Here is a 13,444-nt window from a genome sequence, read left to right on the forward strand (position 1 = left end):
TATTTCATATTATATTTATATTTATTATATAGTATAGTTTCTATTTATATTATGTTTATATTATATCTACTAATTAATATAATATATGTGTATATATGTATATATTTTATCTATATATATGTATAGACACAAAATATAAATATATATGTCTATCCGTCTGTCTGTCTATCTCTCTGTGATTATTTGAATAAATGATAGGGAAGATCTTTCTGAAGAGAAATCCTATATTCTATTGAAAATTTACACTGCTGTTCTTTATTTACTGAAAGTGGTTAAACACATTACTATATGTTATTTATCAGGGAAAAATGTTATATAACCCAACAGACCACTTACCTGAACTTACTTAGCTTACATAGAACACCCCATCATGAGTGGAGGTTGCCTATCTAAAATCAGACCTGTGCAGACCCTGAAGACCTAAGTTAGGTATAGAAAGAAGGGACCCCCCCACATTCACTGGAATTTATCCTCAGAGTAAAATTATTTTGGTTTCTTGCTGAGGTTTCCAGGTTAAGGAAAAGATTAAAAACATGGATTTCAACCACTGTATCTGCATTGCTGAGAATATTTGAGTCCACTCATGTCCTTCCCAGTGTCAGCATCTCCCTTCTACAGCTTTTCTCTATAGAAAAGATAATCTCATTGATGAATATTAATGTGGACTGGGAAATAAATTCGCTTTACAACAGGACTTTATTTTTGGCCTTGGAAATAGAGATCCAAGCACCTTTTATTTATTTTCTACCTACTAAGAGTTACATATGAGTTTGCAGCAGTAGGTCACGAAAACTACCACATCCTGTGTGCCATCAGAAGATGGAAGAGCATTTTCAGCAAAAAAATGAATGTCATGATTGCTTTCATCCATTCATGTATGTCTGCAACACAATTAGATTGGAAAGTTGTGGCTGAATCTTTTATAAAAGCACTTACCAGGTAATCCAAACATTACCCATGGAGGATGGAGTTGGACAACTTACAGTTATGAAGGGGTTTCTAATGCTAAAGTTTCTAATGCAGATAGGATGTCATAGAACTGACTGCTGAGACCATGGAAGAGCCATTCTCTTTTAGATCCCAGGAGGCCTGAGGACTGTGTTCTCTGTTCAATTCTGTGTAACCTTCCTGTGCTGGATGCATCTTGTGTGGTGATAAAAATTATATAGAAGTGATATCACTCAAATTGTGACCATCATTACTCAGGGCCAGGCAGATTTGGATTTTCCTACCTCTTGTTTTAAGCCCAACACTTTAAAAGAATTGCTCTTCTAAACTGAGACATAAAATTTATTTTGATATGATGTAAATAAACTTCAAAAACATTTCATTAATTAAAACACTAATTTTACAATCCCTTGATCATCCTTTATGTCCATTCTTCAAACCACTGTCAGCTCTTACAACAGTTGGGTTTATCTGGTTTACAGGTTCCCTGTAGTTTTGTATTAGATGGGCAGCTGGAGCGGAGACAGAATCCTCCATGTTGGAGGCATCGGTATTGATCTGTTCTGCGTCCAAGACTTGTGAGAATGCCGACACCTACAAGGGAAGAACAGATGTGTTTAGACTTTTAGCTATAAGCCCAAATATTTGAGAACATTTGAGAATGTTCTGAGAATTAGACAGAGAAGCTTGTAGCCCATAAGGAAATTCTCTCTTAAAGGTCATTGCTATAGAGTTGATCTTGAGGCTAAGGACGCTACATTTCAACATTTCAGTGTGAAGAGAGGCTCATGAGCCCCTATCCTGAACCACAAAGATATTGATACTATATAGCTTCTAGGGAAAAAAGATTTCATTTTCTTTAAAGATATAGCCCCTGATAGTCAATCTTGCTATATCAGTTGTACTAAACAGACTAGATCAGTCACAAGACAGACTATACGCATTTGACAAAGGTTAATTTCCAGGCAACAAGAGAAAGAGATACTAGCTAATGTAAATGGAAATCTATGAATTGTAGTTGAAAGTTACCAAATATAGAGAGAGGATGTCCAGCTTAGAATTGGCAATTCAAAAATAGATGTGACCAGTGAAAAAAGTGATCTGTGGCAAATAATAGTTAAGATGATTTTAGTATAAAACAAAGAAAAACTGATGAAACCTGCAGACCCAAGTGACAGGTTGCCTATGAAGGCCCAGTCTTCAGAATTACAACAATAGCCATCAGTACAAACAGTAAAGACCAAGAGAGAGCACATAGTGGTACACATTTCAAGCTATTAGGGCAAATACACCTAACCAACATTCAAGCAATATTATTATATCTAGCAAAGCTTCTCTGAACACAGGGGATAATGACCTTATAAGATAGACATTAACTAAAACAGTTCATTACTACTGTGGTAGTATTGCAGAAGATAATAGAAAGCATCCTATATCCTATGAATAGAATTGGTGATAATCATGAAACCTTGAGAAAGCATAAATTTTATGGGACAAATAAATAAAAAATATGAGAAATAGGGAAGAATCAAACATTTCAGCATAATAACCAAGCAAAGAGGGAGGGATGGAACATGGTTAGAAGTAAGAAGAGAGAAAGGGAGAGAGACAGACAGACAGAGAGAGAGAGAGAGAGAGAGAGAGAGAGAGAGAGAGAGAGAGAGAGAGAGAGAGAGAACAAAGCCAGGAAAATTATTGGAATTAGCATAAACTTTCAACAGTAGTCCTAGACATAAATGGCCTTAATTTAAGTTTAAGGGCATGATGGCTGATTGATTAGACTAAACACAAGACCCAACTGTTTGTTGTTGCCTATAAAATCCAATTGCACTGGAAAAAGACACAACCTGAAGTAAAAGGATGGAAATCATTTTATGATTAAATGTAACTAAAAAGAATTAAGAGTAACTTTATTCATATGCAACTATATAGACTTTAAATAAAAATTAGCCCTAAGTGAAGAACAAGATTCCTTTATAATAATAGAGCAGCCAATCAAGAAGATGTAAGAAGGGGCATGGGAGGGATGTTAAGTAAAAGGATCAAGGTACTTTCTGAGAATCAGCTTATTCAGTATTTGACAGTGAGCTATACTAGTGAAGTCTTAACAATATAGTTGCCTGAACAAGACCTGTACAATAGCAACATTGCTTGACATTACATCATGGAGAGGGGCCATCTCATGAGGCCCCACTCACAAATGAAATTAAGTGTTACTGAGAGAGGGAGAGAGAGTCTGTTCCAGGGATAAGGTCATGATTGGTTCTCCACCCCTAAACACACACATATATAAACAACCCTAAATGGACTGAGCAGGTTGTCTTTACATATGTGTATGTATTTATGTATGAACTCTAACAACCAAAGAAGAGCTAATAAGTTTGAGAGGGAGTGGGGCAATGTAGGAAGAGTTGGAAGGGAGGAGATTAAGGTGGGAATGATATAAATACAATACTCTTGTATGAAAAAATCTCAAAAAAGTAAAAGATGTAATGATTGCAATATATATTCACCAGTTTGGTAGATCCAATTTCATAAAAACAAAACACTATTGGGCAGAGAGAGAGAGAGAGAGAGAGAGAGAGAGAGAGAGAGAGAGAGAGAACTATCAAGATCAGTAGATCAGTGCTAATGAGTGGTATCAGCACACAATTGTCAGTAGATAGTATCCTAGACAAAAATGAACACAGAAGCTTTGGGTAATTGTAACACAGATCAAATGATCATAAGGACAGCCATATGCTCTTCCACTCCAAGGCTCCAAACAACACAGAACAAGTTTTAACAAATAAATGCTGAAATTTTTTGTAGCTTATTGGATTATAAAACAATAAAATTAGGAATTTACAACAAGAGAAATGGTACAAATACATAAACTGAAAAATAGGAAGTTTTTTTTTAGACAAAAATAAGTAGGTCACTGAAGAAAAGGGGAAGGGGATTTAAATTTTTATAGAAACTAGAGGATTATGATGCATGCTTTTAATTCCAGCATTTGAGAAGCAGAGGCAGGTGGATCTCTGTGAGTTCAAGGGCAGTGTGGTCTATATAGTTAGTTCTAGGACATCCAAAGCTACACAGAGAAACTCTGTCTTAAGAAAATAAAGAGTAAACAAAGCAAAAAAAAATCCTAAACAAAAGCAACAATAAAATAAACAACTAAATAAACAAATTAAACTTCATGGAAGCAATGAAATGGAACCAACAAATTACCCATTGCTATAACCCTATGTGTATACCAATGGTCATTCAAGGACATTTATAACTATCAGTGCTTAAAATAAAATCAAATAAGATCTCAAGTAAGATAATGATATAATTGAGGTATTAAAAGTGCAATATCAATTCAAACCCCAAATTAGTGACAAGAAAATAAAGCAGTAAGTAAGTGTCAGTTACAACTGAAAAGAATGAAATGGAAAAACCCAGAAACAGTTCAAAAGATCCATGAAACAAAAGCTCGCTTCCAGGAAAAGGTAATCAAGATAGACAAAGCCATGGCCACATTAGCTGCGAAGTGAAGCAAAAGTGAAAAATGAAGCCAATAGTATTGGATATGTTCAGGGAAGTATTACATCTGATATGACAGAATACCCCAAATATTGTAGTAGTGTGAATTATATAATGTAGAATAAATGGGCACATTTTTGGATGCATTTGACCTATGGACAGTGAATTGAGATGATGGAGGTCCACAGAGCAATGAGACTGAAGTAGTAGTCACCCCCAGCCCTCCACCACCCCGCCACCTGACCCCCCTACCTGACCCACACCCCACCCCTCCACTACCCCCACCCTCAACACCTGACCCACACCCTTATATCCCACACTTCAATCACCAACAGAACAAAATTCACTACTAGTGAGATTTTACCAGGGGTTTAAAGAACCTCACAATATTACACAAAATAAGGAAAAGAACATTTCCAAATTAATTACCCCAAGTAGTTATTAGACCAATGCAAAAATTAGATAAGGGCACACAAAAGCAACAAAAGAAGGCTATGTGTCAATTTTCTTGATGGACAGTTTAAAAATTCTTGCAAATAATTCAGTGACACATTACAAAGTCAATACATGATGATCAAGTTTATTTCATCCCACATGTGCAAGAGTGATTCCAAATGTCTGAAACAAGCACAATATTACCCATAAACATAATAAAGGGAAAAGATTTTCATAGCCATGACAATGGACGCAGAAAATGACTCAGAGTAAATTTGATGTCTACTATGCAGAAATCCTGAATAAACCAGGGGTACATGATCATGCCTCAACATAGCAAGTTTCATATGTTACTCATAGCCAGCATTACATGGGGTAGGAAAAAGTTGAAAGTATTTTCTTTAATACCAGAAAGGAGTTGACATTATGCATTCTCACCAATTTTATTTAATATAGTGTTTCTCCTAATTACTCTCTGTTGTTGTGATAAAACCTCACAACCAGAAACATCTTTAAGAAATGGGGTTTATGTTGGTCTAGGCCACCAGGGTTTGGGATAGAGCCCATCATAGTGGGGAAGACATTGTAAGAGTCAGGAAAAACATAGTGGCAGAAGCAGGGAGCCAACTGATCACATTTTATCACACAGGAAGCAGGTAGAGAGAAAAGGAAGTGGAATGAAGCTATATTCCTTCAGAAGCCTGTGACTTCTTCATTCAGCAAGGCTACCCTTCCTGAAGCTCCCATGACCAACCCACTTACTCTTGACACAAACTGGCGACATAACCTACCCCCAATAGAGTTGGTCGCTCACTTCTGACTTGTTCAGGTGCATGAGTCTATGGGGGATATTTCTTGTTCAAACCACAACATTCTCCCATGGCCATCTCATGATGAGAATACATTTAATCCAACTGCAAATGTCCTCATAGTCTAACAATTGCAACACTGTTGTTACTGGACAGTCGCAACACTGGTCCAATACCCAAAGTCTCTTCTGAGACCCAAAACAATGTCTTAACTATGACCCCTGTAAACTTACAGAACAAATCACACACTTTCAACACTAAAAAGAACAGGGAAAGCTTAGACCAAAGCAAAACTGAAACCCATGCTGGAAAAAAAAAAATTCTGTAGGCCCATGTACTGCATCTGAAGACTCGGGTTCAATAGATTTGAGTGACACTGACTCTGTTCCTTTGCTGCCTGCAACTTAAATGTTTAGACTGATTCCTTATTCCATTTTCTGTATGCAATTCTCCTTGGCAGATATCTCATGGCTCCGGCATCTCAAACATCCTGGGATCTCTGCAACCCAAGCTTCACCATCACAGTCTTATGCAATGCCCTCCCTAGGGATTCCTTGAAAGTACTCTGACTTTGACATACATTAGTTGGCCATCACCATTCTCTGAACTTGCACAGGATAAGAAATAAGTTAAGCAAGCCCATTCACATTGGAAAAATTAAAAAAAAAATCACATCCCCACATTCCTGCATAATTTATGCAAACTTGTTTTACACACACATAAAAATAATGTTAGAGACCTCTACAATAAAGCCTCTAAGAAAAAGTAATGAACACGGAGGAAATAGAAAGACATTTCATACTTATGAATCATCAAGGCAATTTTACTGCCATGATGGACAGAGTGGAGGCAGACCTATCAGAATTCTGTGACATTCTTCATAGAATAAGAATAGAATAAGACACAATCTGTAAGTATAGAGTGACACAGAGAGCTCCAAAATAACCAAAGCATTTCTGAACAGAAAGAGCAATGCTAGGGGATCACAATACCTTACTTCAAGTAATGCAAAAAAAAAAAAAAAAAAAAAAAAGGACCTGGAAAATGGTTGCTCTCCCAGGGGATCCAGCTTCAATTTCTATTACCCAAACAGTGGTTTAAAACTTTTGTTTAACTCCAGTTCCAGGATATTGGATGCCCTGCTCTGACTTCTGTGAGTACCATGTGTGCAAGTGTGCACACAATCTCCCCACAGACATTTTAAAAAATTATACTGCAGAGCTATAATAACAAAAAATATGATGAAAAGCATAGAAATAAACCTACGCTGTTATGATAATTTGGCTCTTGTCAAATTTGCTAGGCTGATTAATTTTTATTATCAAATTGATTAGGCTAGGAAGTGATTGCCAGAGTAGAAACATATGTATGTCTGTGATTGATTTCCAGAAAGGATTAACAAAGGGAAGAATGCTCTGAGTGAAGGCAATAGCATCCCACAAGTGTTAGAAATCCCACATTTATATATTCTTATGTCAAATATTTATGAACAGTGCATATCCAGACCTAGCTACACAATTGCAATTTATTCCAGGACTTATAAACTAGAAAATATCCCAACTACGTAAAAATATAGTTTGTGAGTTGATAGAATCAAACCCAGGGTGTGTGTAACCAGACTGTTATGTTACATGAGAAGAGCCATCCTACAAAGCTTAAGTGTAGAATGTTCTCTCTCATACATGGGATAAGAGTGTCATGGAGCAAGTGTGAGGGTACTGAGGCTGTAGATGGGAAAGGTGAATGAAGACTAAGAAGAGCAATGGGGCTTTGGGTATAATCACATAATTTCATGTATGTTTAGAAATGATACAACAAAACCAGTTATTGTATTGTCTGTATAATGTCGGTATTCCAGCCACACTCTATTCTAGAACAAATCTTCTGTGTGAACTATCATGGACCATAACACCTCTCTAACTGAAAACCCTAGAACTTAGGTTGTGAGATCTCCCCTACTCTTATACCCTAGGCTGCTCATATCTCATGACTGGCTACTATATTTATAGCTGTTCTTAGTTATCCAATGAATATCTTGCTCGCCACCCAACTTGAAGATAGAAAAACCTGAGTTTATTGGCATATTTTAATTTTGTATGTATGATATATAATCCTGATTTTATACCAGGAATTCTGAATCTCTACCCAGTAATGTTTCTTTACTTATTAATTTATTCTTTGAAAATTTTATATTTTATGAATAATACATTGTAGTGGCATTCATCTCTCCACTCCCGCCTTACTAAACCAGCATGAGACTTAGATCAATTTAGCATGACTTGGCATAGGGCAGATGCCTAAGGACTTCAGGAAGAATGACCGAAAATACTAATGAAGAAAATATATTATAAGACTGAGTGTAATATTTGAGCTTCATATAAGAGACATGTGAAAATAAATTGTCTTTTGGCAACTGAGCTACAGGGAGCTTTGAATCTGAAAATGAATGCACCCATCAGGCTGCATCTGATATTGGGACTTTGTATCCTCAGTTCTTCATTTGAAATCCACCTTGAGACCGGTGGGTGGGACTCGGTATAATGCAAGTATCAGCAAATGGGAAGTTTTCAAATAAACATCGCAAGGAAAGACTGAAGAATTTCTGGTGAAAAGATAAAGTGTTGAGAGTAAAAGAACTTCAGGTGAAATGGAATGGGTTGCCAAACAACAATGGTTTAAGAAAAATTGAGGCCCCAATTCTCCCATCTCTCCCTCTAGATCTACAGGTAGACTTGTCATTGCAACCTATACCTGTAGAGAAGTCAAAGCCATGGAATAGAGTGTAGATATAATGAACCCTCTACAGTTTTTTGGTAGTGACCCCTGACCTACACTATGGGCTTGATGGTCAGCAGAGGCTGAATGTCAATCATAAAAAGTAGCTCATCACAGTCCTTGCTATCTTGAGATTGAGAGAAAGTCTAACTCTCTTGGCCAGGACAAGGAAATGTGCTGCCAGCCTGCTGGGGAGGGGCCAGAAGGATTCTGGTTCCTCCAACTGGAGGCATTAAAAACAAAAGTCAAGGTCAAGTTGGAGTGGGGTGTCTGTGTGGTCGTGAGTGGAGGCTTGAGAGGCAGAGGGATGTGCCAATCAATCTGCTTAAGCCAAGAGGGAAGAGAATTAACTATACTTGCCACTCCCAGGAAAAAAACAGCCAAAGGGCAAAGCAGCTCAGGGAAGAAAAAAGTCAGATTCTCTTCTGAATTCAAGTCGCTCCCAACACCCAAGTTGAGCTGGCTTTACTCCTCCAGCATACCTCTGTTTCACATCCCTGAGTTTGAATGCTCTGCTCATCTAGAATCTTCTTGAGAGAGAAGGTGTGAGGGGTGATCTCATTGTGGGGCTCTGGGAACTGAGTGAAAGAAGGCAGGGACCCAAGAGGGTGTGTGTCATTGTCACCAACCTCGCTGAGTCAGTAGAGCAGCCCTGGCATTGTCTCCATGTGGAAGAGATTCTAAGGACACAGATGATACAGAGCTGACCCTTCAGCTACGAAGTGATACTTTTGGCATTGCTTTGACACTGCTTTGCAGTATGTCTGTTGACCCTCACATACTGCTAACTAGGGGCTCTCTCCGGACAGACATGGAGGCTGCATGGCTGGTTTATTGAGATAACAAGATTTGTGGTTTCTAGATGGGATCTGGACACCAGAGAAGGTGAATTTCTATTACTGAAAGCGTTTATAGGAAGTGGAAGTGACCGGGAGAATTAGGACAATCAGGTCAGGGTGGGGAGTTTGGATGAGAAACTGAGGAGGAAAGGGTAGGGACTGGGGTCACACAGTGCTAGTGCCTGGAGTCATTTGCCTGCTTTAAGGCAGGGAAAAGGCTAGCCTAACACAGTTGTGTCCACAGCCTACAGGTGAAGAAGACAGGAGTTTGTAGAGTTCTGAATGCCTATAGCCGTGGACTGGATTAAGTCTCTGCCCTTCAGGGTTTAAGGATGAAAGACAGGCACAGAGGAGGAAACATGGTTTTGTTAGTGGGAGTTCCTAGTATCTGTCTCACTTGATATGGCCCTGACCATGCCTGGATTTGCTTATAGGATTTCAAGCCCCCACCCAGTGCTTCTTTACATAACCCTCACTAAGGTCTGGAGCTGAATCCCTAAACTTCGGTTGGGTTGTTTGTCCATAAAATGTAGACATTTATTCTACGTTCCCCTTAAGAGTATTATGAGAACTCAGTGAACTCATTTTAGATGTCTTATTGATTTCTTTCTGTCTTTTAACCATGCCATCTGTCTGCTTGGCTGACATATACAATGTCCTCTGCAGAGTTCTCATTTCAGAGTTCTGCATCCAATGGTCAGAACCAAAGTGTTAGGGAGTAATGGTGTCTGCAGAAGCTTGTGGTAGGGACCTCTTTGGAGTAACATTCCCTGATCAGCCCAGTTCACCATGGTAAAGTAAGAATGTAGCCACATCTACAGTTGCAACAAGACAGGAGCCTAAATTTATGCAGCATCTTATCACTGTTAACTGAGAAAGAGGAACAATTTTAAACACCATGCCCACCAAAATGAATTCTGTTTCTCCTTCTATCTCAGTCTCTCAAAGAAGCCTTTCTTGGTGTCTCAGAGAGGCCATCTTCTTTTTACAAGGTCTCTTGGCAGCTGAACCCAGCAACCTTTTCCAGAGTAGTTAGAGGCCCACACCTATATAATCAGTGTATGTGTATAGTTTTCCTCTAGAACTGAAGGTTTATAGAGTCTGAGATCTCTCTCCCTGATGCCTTCTCCTTTCTCTGGCATTTCCCTATTCATGTTTATGGCTCACCAAATATTTATTCAATGTCGGCCTCAAGCACCCTTGGTGTCCAAAGACCTAGGTTGGGATCTTGTTATGTTGACCTTGCTTCTGTTTTCACAGACTATTTGTGAGGGGAGATAGTGGGGATCACATTTCTTTATCTGCCAGGAAGAAAATCTGGTCAACTAGATGGTCTTGTGGAATCCTACAGACCAATTAGATGAGGCAAGGTCTAGGGACTCTATCAGACATGAGGGTGGGGTGGGACACTGGTACCTGTGAGTACTTAAATGAGACATGAAATTGGGCCAGTCCCATAAAGCCTTCCAGAAACAGAGCCCAGTACCCTCCACACCGAACTCTGAGTTCAGAAGGCAGTACAGGCCCAGGGACAGTGTGGAGAGAATAAGACAACACATTAGCAATGCCAGCAAATGCGTGAAGTGATGGGTACAGTATTTAGCTAGACCTAACTGTTTCACAGTGTATGCACACCCCAAAACAGCATTTGGTATGTTACAAAGTTGAATGATTTTTACCTACAACCTGTGACTATATCCAAACAAATCAAACCAAGAACTGTCAAACTTCACACACCAAACTTAAGCTAAGCACATGCTAGGTCCACCAGCAGCCTGGCTCTGGAGACTCTTGGGAGCCTGCATGTTTAATGCAAAAGACACTTAGGGGATTTCATTCTTCTTCCCTATCTAGAGCATAGGTGTCATAGCAGCCATCAATCCCAGAGAAAAATACTCTCACTAAATAGTGCCCTTCACTGTGGTCAAAATAGAACTCAGCAGTACAACAGGTGTTCCTTAATGGTCAAAATGGAACTCAGTGATCTGTAATGGTATTCCTTGGCCCTTGAGACTCAGGGTGATGTAAGCACTATAATCTTGGTTTGAGGAGTGAGATAGACTCTGATCTTTGCTATTTCCCAATAAGCAGCTGGAGAAACCTTGTACTGGCAGGTTATACAGATAGAATAATTGTATCCTAAAAGAATAAGTAGAGTGGTTCTACCAAGGAGACCATAGCGATCCTTGTAAGTGGTCCTGGATTCCAGATTCATTCTTAAAATGAAGTATCAAGAAGTACAGCTGAACCTACCTACCTACTTTTGGGAGGTGGGCCAATTTCTGTGGTTTAAATGAGTTTGCCTACCATCAAATTTAGAGTACTAGACAAAAATAATAAGTCTTCATTCTGAAAAATATGCTTTTAGATTTTTTTTTTAAATTTGGGCCATGAGAAGAAAATTTCTCCTTCTTACTCAGTGGAAGAATTCTCACCCCCATTCCCAAACATGCACCAAGACAAGTATATCAATAGCAGGCCCTGTGTTGCCTGTGCGTACTGACATTTTCTAGACTCTAAAGAGGGGTAAGTTATTAAATGCAATTTTTTACCTCTCTAATGGGCCATTACATCACTATGCAAAACAGTGTGTTGAAAATGCGCCTGCACCCAGATTTCACATGGGAAAACTGGGGCATAACTATTTTCAAATGCATAGCTCCAGAGGTTAGCAGGATAGCCTGGAGAAAAAGAAAACAGGACTTTTTTGGACAATTTCACAACTAAAATTTCTTCCCTAGAGCCCTCCTGCTACGAGTATAAAAACTAAAACTCAGGAATCTATGATTTTCTCAATGTGACCTTGAGAGATGGCTGTGGGGAACATATGTCCTTAATCACTCCTTCAGGGTCCTACTGTTTCCCATGCTAGAGCCAAGCTGCTTTGGCCCAGAGAATCCAGATATCATCTGGATGGATGTGAAGCCCTTCCATTTGACTAGTAAGATCTTGCCTGAAGAATGTGGCTCCCAGAGAATGTGAAAGGTCACCTGTCATCTCTTGACTGCATACCTGGTGTTTCCAGGCATTTAAACTGGCTGAGCTGGCTTGGTGAGGGGACAGGGGCACTTTGCTTGCACCAGGGAGGCTCCACCCAAAGACCTAGCTGAGGCTGGTGTCTGTCTCTGGATCAAAAAGCTAGTCTTTCAGTGTAAAGAATCTTACCACAGAAAAACCAGACTCCCACACAAGATATTTCCTACATTCTAGGGACAAACATCATAGCTTAGAAATACCCACTTCTCTCTGAATCCATACCAGGCACATTTTGCTGCCCAGGGCTGTTGACCACAGTCTAATAAAGATACTCTGTTACTAGACTCAGAAGACTAGTAGAGTCAGCTACTATCCGTTCCCCCTTAGCCTCGGTGTCCCCAGTCCCAACAAGAGTCATCAACAAGTTCCCAAAGCTTACCTGGCTCCATCTGGGAGAAGAGAAAAAATAATATCACCAGAAGAAAGTAATGATTTTTCATGGCGGTGGCAGTCAGGGACCAGAGTGCAGAGAGGATGTGGGAATCCAAGGTAGCTGAGCTGACAGATGAGGCTTGAATGAGCTTGTTTTTTTTTTTTAATAGGAACACTGGTTGCATAACCTCGTAAATGAGCTGAAGGGAGGCGTTGCAAACCACAGTGGAGTTCTAATGACACCTTCACGCTGTTCGCCCTGAGCAGAGTCCAAGTCCTGTGGGCACATTACCTCTCTCCAGTTTTAGCTGGATTTTATTTTGCAGCCTGGAAATCAGAAACAGGCATCTGGTGTCAGGCCTGTTCTGACACTCATGTTGGGATTCTAAGAAACTCCAGGCAAAGCAGCCCCCACCAGGACCCCTCAGGTTAGATAGGTTCAGGGAGCCTGTAAGAAGACCAGCAACCCAATTAGGTGACTCTTTGGCTCAAGGCTCCTATGGTTCTCTTTTGTTTAGCTTTTTCCTTGTGCTCAGGATTTGTTTCCTCCTATTATAAGGGGAACTGATTGCAGGGATGGAAACTACAGATAGGTTGCTTCCTCATCCCTCTGAATCCAGACTTTCCTGCCTGAGAATCTCAAGCCAGCTAGTATTCTCAATTTGGGAATGTGTTACTGAGGTTTTCCAACTCTGTCTTCCCAGACAGCATCTGAGTTAA

General features: G+C 39.5%; 1 protein-coding gene across 1 annotated transcript; it reads right to left on the minus strand.

The window, feature by feature from the left end:
• Positions 1-1,386: 1,386 nt before the first annotated feature.
• Positions 1,387-12,823, minus strand: LOC308429495 (beta-defensin 1). Its single transcript, XM_080928354.1, has 2 exons — positions 12,732-12,823; positions 1,387-1,542 (listed from the first exon to the last, which is right to left on the minus strand). Exons 1-2 carry the CDS (start codon positions 12,790-12,792, stop codon positions 1,394-1,396), a joined length of 210 nt encoding a protein of 69 aa, XP_080784480.1. The 5' UTR covers positions 12,793-12,823; the 3' UTR covers positions 1,387-1,393.
• Positions 12,824-13,444: the final 621 nt, after the last annotated feature.

The sequence above is a fragment of the Micromys minutus genome, assembly GCF_963924665.1.
Source record: "Micromys minutus genome assembly, chromosome: 14".
Taxonomy (NCBI): Eukaryota; Metazoa; Chordata; class Mammalia; order Rodentia; family Muridae; genus Micromys; species Micromys minutus.